General features: G+C 39.0%; 1 protein-coding gene across 1 annotated transcript in view; it reads left to right on the top strand.

Moving 5' to 3' along the window:
- LOC107728730 (lanC-like protein 2) overlaps positions 1-8,343 on the top strand; it is a 29,858-nt gene that overhangs the window by 1,312 nt on the left and 20,203 nt on the right. The window contains exons 2-5 of the mRNA XM_016539020.1: positions 1,189-1,521; positions 2,624-2,832; positions 3,004-3,010; positions 7,632-7,799. Coding sequence (XP_016394506.1) covers positions 1,345-1,521; positions 2,624-2,832; positions 3,004-3,010; positions 7,632-7,799 — 561 coding nt within the window. The 5' untranslated portion in view covers positions 1,189-1,344. The remainder of the gene's footprint in view (positions 1-1,188; positions 1,522-2,623; positions 2,833-3,003; positions 3,011-7,631; positions 7,800-8,343) is intronic.

Here is an 8,343-nt window from a genome sequence, read left to right as displayed (position 1 = left end):
AGAAGCCTCTGACCTGGCCGCATGATCCAGGAAGCATGAAGTCGGAACCAGGGCTATCATACCGGCTGGACATAATGTCGACGAGTGAGGTAATACTGCAAGTCGAGCACCTGGTTTCTGAATCCAGCAAAGGTGTGCTCACAGATGACCTACCTTAGAGAGGACAGAAACACACAGGTCCCGGAAACACTGCAAAGAAATCTCACAGAAGGATTATACACACATAACCACCAGCACAATAAATACATATATATACACATATATATACTGTATATACTGTATATATAGAATGGATTATACTCACCCACCATGGTTCCCACGCCGGAACCCCGTTCCAGAGGCGATTCCAGAGAAGCCTCTAGTCCGGACCATCAGTAAGGTGGTATGAAGCAAACTCATCGGCCAGATCCACATGCGATCCCCACGAGTTCATTCTCCTCCGTGCCTCAGCAGCGGCGGGTCCTGAATCGCGGGAAGCAGATGGCTGCCCCTCTTTCCTCGAAAAGAGAGACAAATGAGAGCGGAGCTTTTTCCTTAGAAAAAACGCTCGCAGTGCACGCCGATTGCCCCTCGGAGACATCGCGTGCGTGCTCTTCGCCCAAACAGATAACGCATAGATCGCGTGTGTCATCAGATGTTAAACAACGACAACACGGATGCACACATCCTCTAAACGTTCTGCTAGTGCTCGCCATAATAATAGGATAGAGATCGCTCTTACCACGTTCAAATGCACGCTTCAAAAAAAAAAACAGTCAGTGAAGACGAAGAAGAGAATGACATGTTCTCCCGGCGCCTATTTATACTAATAGTCGCACCGGTAGTGACGTCATGGGCTGTCGCCGGCCAACGTGTTGTTGGTGTTTTTTCAATGTATGCTTCAGACACGGGTCACGACGAGGCGTTCCCCATAGCGCCCCCTAGAGGACGCAGTTCGAAGTTCCCTTGAAAGGGAACACTTCAATAACTAAAAACAATAAACGTGGAGAAAAAAAAAATCCTAAAAAAGTATTAATGAAGTAGCATTCAATTACATTTTAACATCAATTCACATAGAAAACAGCTATTTTAAATTGTAATATTTCACAATATTTCTGTTTTACTGTATTTTTGATCCAATAAATGAAGTAAATATGATTTTCTATTTCGAATTAAGGTTCTGTTAAAGTAACTACACGTTTTCTTTAGGGACAGAGCCCTGAAGAGTGTCGGAGTGACTCCTGACCTTCATCAGTAGCCTCACCCAGCGTCATCATCATCATCATCATCAGCAGCAGCAGCATCAGGACCGAAACGCGTTTCTGCCGTAGTGAGAGAGAGTGTCCCTGGCGGGCCGCCGTCGCGATGGGCGAGAACATGTCGAAGCGGCTGAAGCTAGTCACCGGCTCCGAGTCGGAGATGGAGGAGCGCAGCTTCATCAACCCGTTCCCGGACCGGGAGCCGCGGGAGCAGGGCCTCTCCGGGTCCCCGAGCGCTGCGGAGCACAGCGGCGCGAACGAGCCGCTCGACGCTGGCGGGAAGGTGTGTGATCTCGCATTGTTTGGTTTGTTTTTAGCATGTTAGCTGCTGTCAAATCAAACATGAGATCAGTCTGACGCGTGTGAGAAACTCTCATTTAATGAAGTGATCTGGAAACACACTTTCACAGCCTCATTAGCTAATTTCATTAATAAGTATTATAATATGCAAACAAACAGACAAATGGTTTATGTCTATGTAGCTGTTTAGATCATATGTTTAATAATTCATTAAAAAATAGTTAATAACAATTTATGTTATTAATGCATTTAGCTTAGATTGTAGATGTCTGTTGTAACAGCAGGTGGCGCTTCTGGAACAGCAGAACTGCAGTGTTTCCCTGGTTACCGCTGTAAACAAAGCAGCTGCTCTTATTAACTAGTTTAAAATGCATTATACTAAAGTAAGAAGGGAAAAAATGCCATCAAAACTTTTCTGAAGTCAGTCAATTCCCTTCAGAAATATATTCATATAAACCCCAATATTGATATGTTTCTTCCAGTAAACAGTGCTGTGCCTCTACGGTATTTTCTCTGTGTGTGTCTGTTAATTTTAGGTCCTGCTTGCAAGCGATGAACACTTGAGCATTTTTTTTTTTTGCAGACTCCAGCTTCTGTGAGAGCAGGTTTACAAACGCGTCTCATTACAAATCTAGTGAAATACTGTAATCATTTGCACATTGAAATTAAAATTAAGCGAATGTGAAAACAAAGCGTAAGGTGTTGTTAATACTTTTTGTTAATAATCTGTTGACTTTAGTGGTCTTTGTTGCATTATGTGCCAATGGTGACCATTCAAAAATGAAATTGTTAAATTTTATGATTTTAAAAAATTAATTTAGAAAATAGTTTTAAATAGTTTTAATTGTATACATTATTTATATATGTAATAATAATATTTCTTTTTTTTGTTTATTTAATGTTATTTTTAGAAAATTGGGGTTTATTTTATTTGTATTTAGAATCTAAATTTTTCAGATGTGGCAAGAAAATTGCAAACCCTAATATGAAATGAATGGAAAATAATAAATAGTAAAGTTGAATGTTAGATGTTTTGAATATGCTGTAGTGGGGGTAAATGCTTTGAAATGTGATTGTTATTGGCAGGCATAGCCCTGCTGTACCTGCAGCTGTATCGAGTGACGCAGGAGGCCTCGCATCTGCAGCGGGCTCTGGATTACGTCAAACGCGCGCTGAGGAACCTGAACGGACGGCGCGTCAGCTTCTTGTGCGGAGACGCCGGACCTCTAGCTGTAGGCGCAGTTGTTCACCACCACTTAAAGAACCAGACCGAGTCCCAGGAGTGCCTCACGAAGTAAGGAGCATTTCTAACTCTCTGTTTGTCTCTTTAATCTTTGGCTTTCTCTGGTTGCCTCCACTGCCTGCTCTCTGGAAGTGTGGTTGGGGAAGCTATCTGTGGTTTTGCAAAAAAAAGTGGTGCACAAAACTTGAATTAACCTAGTCATTGGAAAATTCACTCTTACAGTCAGGAGGCATGATTAAATGTGTTAATTTTATCATGATGCAGGAAGACTGACTGACTGATGGAGTCTATTCAGAATGCAGTTATAAGAGCCTAAAATTCACGATATAAGGGAAAAAATCACCCTCTTATATTTATATCATATGATGTAGTTTAGCAATATCAGCAAGAGTGCTGTTTCTCCACAATATCTACACCGCTGCAAATGTGATGCTGATACTAATACAACAGTTCAATAAACAAGAAGTTAATGTTGAGTTAAAAAAGATAAAGTAGTTCCAATCAAAGCCACAGCAGAACTGTTGAGCGTCTCTCATCATCGCACAGCGGTGTTTCATTACTGAATGAATCCATGGTTTTGAATGAATCGAGTGAGTCAATGATTCAATGACTCGCTCATTAAGACAGTCACTTGCTTTGTTTTTGAATGAATCAGCCGTTTGAATGAATCGTTTGAATGAATGATTCAAGTCACCTTTATTTGTATAGCGCTTTATACAATACTGATTGCGTTAAAGCAGCTTTACAGTGTCAAACAGGAAAATAGTTTGTCTTTAATGCAAGAAGACAATAACAGAGTCATTTTTCAGCTGAAGTCAGTTCATTGATGATTCATGTGATCATGCAGTTCAGCTCTCTTCAATAGTGTCTGTGCAATCAGTCAAGCGTTGCCAACTAAGCAAGACAAAGAAACCAAAACTGCATCGGTGTTGGCCAGACCAAACCAGCATGTGTTTGATGTGTTGATTCAATGACGCTGACGCTTTTAACTTCATATTTACATTATTAGTCTACATTTGATATGCTGTCACTAAACTGCATTATTAGCCACTATGATTTCTAGAAAGTGTCATCGGCCCCTGACGCACTAGAGTGTGTCCTGCACTCATACGCTTCATCTGATGGCAGAGTAGCGGTGAGGAGAACACTGATTCTGATCGAAGAGCTGGAGGTGGAAATGACCTTTGCTCCTCTGAGGCGTGTCTGTGTGTTGTAGTGAAACGCTTTGGCTCTCGTGTGTCCGTGTGTTATTCAGCGGCGGCGTGCTGTGCTCTCTGTACTCTCTCTGATAGATCGTCTGCTCGACTGCAGCTCTCAGCACGAGCCTGATTACATATCCTGCAAACCCTCATCCAGCACTGCCCTCAAAGTGCTCGCAATTCATTGCATTGTTCAAACACAGGTTTAGGTTAAGGAGAAAAAACAACAACAACAGAAGAAGAAATGCTACATATTGTTCAAATTAAATTAAACTTATTTGTGTGTATTTTTAATGTCTAGATTAAACCAGAGAGTAGGGTGCTTGATATAATGCAGATATATTCTACCATGCAAAGGTTTGGGGTGAGTAGTTTTTTTATTTATTTATATAAATTAATACTTTTATTCATCAAGGCCGCATTAAATTGATGCATTGATAAAATACATTACAATGCATCCATTGATAAACATGCTCATCTTCTTCTGTCTGCTTGCGCCTTTAGAGTGTGTGTGTGTGTGTGTGTGTCTGCAGCAGATGCATTAATCCTCTGACCTGCACTGTAAATGCTTAGCCTCTCGTGGGCTGCTTTACTGTACGTCGTTCATTATAGTCTCTGTGCGTTGGCCAGTGTCCAGTTTCTCAGTGTATGTGGGCAGACGAGAGGAGCGAGATGAAGGACAGTAATGTGTTTGTGTTGCATGATTTGGGCCACTATTTGTCCCCCTTTTTTTTTTTTTTTAGAAGATCTGGGTCTTTTTATTGTTAATAACTGCTTTTCATGTCAAAACTGACACTAGTGCATATGCACAGAAACAGACGTTAATTATTGCTGCTTTTTCTCTTAAATGATTTATCTCAAGGACCCTGAATGATGAAATTAACATTTATTTATTTTTATTATTATTATTTTAGTTAAAGTTTTGGTAATTAAGTTTTGTTTGATATCAAAATCGTTATTTATGCATTTGTAATCGCAGGTTAAATGCATTCATGTTCTGCACTAAACAGTACTGTCTTATTATTCTAATTCTAAATGTAAGAATTTGACTGAAAAGATGATGCACACTTATAGAAAAATGGCTTTATATAGGTAAAAATGCCCATTAAAAGGTAAAAATTAATTTAAACATTACATTATTTTACTCTGATTCAGTAAAAGTATGTTTAGATGCATTGAGAATTTGGCAGGAAAAGTGTGCTTAATTCTCATTAAATGAATGTTGCAATGTAGAAAATCTAAATGCTGCTAATAGTCTTCATTTCTCGGTTTGTAAAACGTAATTACTTATTTTTTAAATGTTTATTTTTTTTGTGAGATTTACCCTTTTAGGCACACAGCGGCTGATTACTGGACTGAGTTATCTTTCACGTCTGATTGTGCTAATACTGTCAAAAACACGTGAAGTTTACATATGATTACAGCTGGTTATGTCTAAAGTGAAAGTAAAGAGTTGAGAGAGAAACAGATGCGTGCAGCTCTTAAAGTGACAGCAGACTAATAGCACTAAACATGCTGCGCTCCTCATTAAAGGGACAGTTCACCCAAACATTTTATTTTATGTCATTATTATACTAAAATAGGGAAATTAGTTTGGCTCAGATAACTTGCAAAATAGTAAAACCAACATGACAAAGTATCGTGATAAAATTGTGAATCGTGATTTTCCTGAAAAAAAAAACGTGATATGATATTTTTGCCATATCGCACACCCATATAGTAAACTAACAGATGTGCTGCAGTGTGAGATTGCAGTAACATACTGTATATCCCTTAATAAAACTGTTTACAAAATACTGTAATTACTGCACAGTGGTTAGTTCATAATCAAATGAACAAGCATAAACATATTGATTTTAATAAAAACAAGTAGGCTTATACACAATATTAGGGACCTATGATTGCCACAGAATGCAGTCATAAAAATGTAATTTACTGAGTAAAGCAGAATGTCACGGAATTTAGCAGATTTTGAATGAATAGCTCAAAATTATGCTTTTTTGATTTTTAATATTTAATTAGACCATTAAAACTGAACACACCGAATTTGTGAAAAATATAAAACATATTTCTTAAGGCGCTAAAAATTTATTTTTTTGTTAAACTTTTAATAATTTTTTGTTAAATTGTATAATTTTTATGATTTTAATTAATTAGTCTTTATAGCATGATGAATACTCCAGATGACACACACAGTAATAGTCTTTTTGCTCTCAGTTGATTGCATCTGAAAATAGATAGTTTGATAGTAACTTCCGATGCTTCTCCAGTGACTGCAGTCTTCATCTCAGTAGGTGATGTATCGTAGCTGATCACGCTGAAGTATGCACAGTGTTGTAGCCTCATCTTTGCTGACCGGAGGTCGTTCTTATCCCTGGGTAAATCTATAGCTTGTGCTGAATGCACGTTGCCCAGTATCCATTGCCTGAAATAGCCTCAGCGACGTTATCTGCAAATGCAATTACTCCGAATCTGGTTTTGAATCTGTTTTTCACTGCTTGTATCTGCTCTCATTTCTCCTCTTCTCCCTCGATCTATCACTTCCTAGTTGATCTGTCGTCTTCTGCTTCATGACTAGGCAGATGTATTTGTTCGTCTGTCGCTGCGGTGCTCCCCAGATGACGCAGCTTTGCACTCTCGGAGAGCCGTGTGTCGTGTCTGATCCCATCCGTCATGTGGCTCTCTCTCTGAACTGCAGAGAATGAGGTTCAGAAAGCTGTGGGCGGCATTTCATTTCATCTCATTTCACTTCATTTCATTTCCACATTTTAATCAGGTTTGCCAGACACAATCAAAACCTTTCAGTGGGTTTGCTTGTTTAGTTGGGTTTCTGATTTGGTGTTTTGTTGTGTTGGGCTTTAATTTAGACGAATTTTGTTGTTTTGTAGAGGTTTGGGGTTAGTTTTTGTTTTATTGGGTTTTACATCAGGATTTTGTTACTGGGTTTTTGATTTAGGGTCTTTTTTTGGGGGGGGGTTTGATTTGGGGTTTTGTTTTGTCAGTTTTTGAGGCTTTGTTTTTTTTGGATGTTTAACTTTTTTTTTTTTTGTCTGATTTTGTGATGTATTTTTGATTTGGATCTTTTATCCAAGTTTATGTAAACGTAGTAAATTTGATGTTAATGTACATTACATATACATTACATGCAGTACATTAAACAGTACTTCTAATAAAGGTGTGTGCTTGTTGTTTGTGTCAAACATTTACAAAGATGGTCCAGTATGTTCTTCAGTGTGTCTTTTTTAAAGAATAGTTCACCCAAAAATGACAAATGTCATTATTTACCTGCCCTCATGTTGTTATTTTGTCTGTTCAACACAAAAGGAGAATTGAAGAATCCGTGCATGACTGTTTTCCATACAGCAGTTTGTGGTTTTCACTATTATGCACATTCTGAATACATAGTTTCTCCTAACGATAGTCTTTGCTAGCACATTTTATAGCCCAGGTGTGACATTTGTAGCCTTTTTGACAGTTCTGTTAGGTTTCACCGTGGCATTGCTGCAGTGCAGTCATTTGGTTACTTTGCATTTGCTGACGGCATATTTTAATCAGTTCTTTAACCCTTGCTGAACCGCTGTGAATAAACCTGCTGATTACTGGAAAGTGACCGACGCTTTGATCCATAACAAGACCATTATCTGATCCCAGTGCGCTCTCTCTTGTTCCCAGGTGGTGACTGCTGTTCTGGAGTCAGGGAAGAACTTGTCTAAAGAGGAGAAGAAAGCCGAGCGCTGCCCACTGCTGTACGAGTGGCATAAGAAACAGTATGTGGGAGCAGCTCATGGTCTGGCAGGCATTTACTACATGCTCATGCAGGTAAGACTGACATCGTTTTAAAGAGTTTGCAAACACACTTTTTGTAATGAACTCATCATATGGAACTGGGCTGCTGAGGGTAGTGTGTGCAATAGGACTTGCATCTTTTCCAAACGTTTTCACAAAAGTAGTAAACGAATCATTAATGGAAGCATTAAAGAATCAGAACTTGAATCATTAAATTCCTTATGACTCCCATCCTTGTTTATAGGTCTGTTGTATCTGGCAGTGAAGCGTCTATTCATTTGATGTTGTGATTATATCTGCTGCTAACAAATTGTTAATTACCAGCATTCATCTTGGGTCCACTCTTGTCCTGTCAGTCCAAAGGTTTCTGAAGTCTTTGTGCAGCAGCTGAGAGTCGTAACTAATCACGGACGTATGATGAATGCATTGCTGAATGAGATGAGAACACTTTTCCAGGTTTTAAGTGCTATAATCAGGTCTCTGGTGCATCTACCAACCAAGGAAATGTGAAAAAGATTAACCCAGTAACTGTTTTGGGAAGCCTTTTTCTGCAAGCGTCTGAGAAAACGAGCGCGTC

Source organism: Sinocyclocheilus rhinocerous, unplaced genomic scaffold (genome assembly GCF_001515625.1).
Source record: "Sinocyclocheilus rhinocerous isolate Xijiao unplaced genomic scaffold, SAMN03320098_v1.1 scaffold2773, whole genome shotgun sequence".
Lineage (NCBI taxonomy): Eukaryota > Metazoa > Chordata > Actinopteri > Cypriniformes > Cyprinidae > Sinocyclocheilus > Sinocyclocheilus rhinocerous.
The sequence above is the reverse complement of the archived record's forward strand: the minus strand, read 5'-3'. Positions and strand labels throughout refer to the sequence as shown.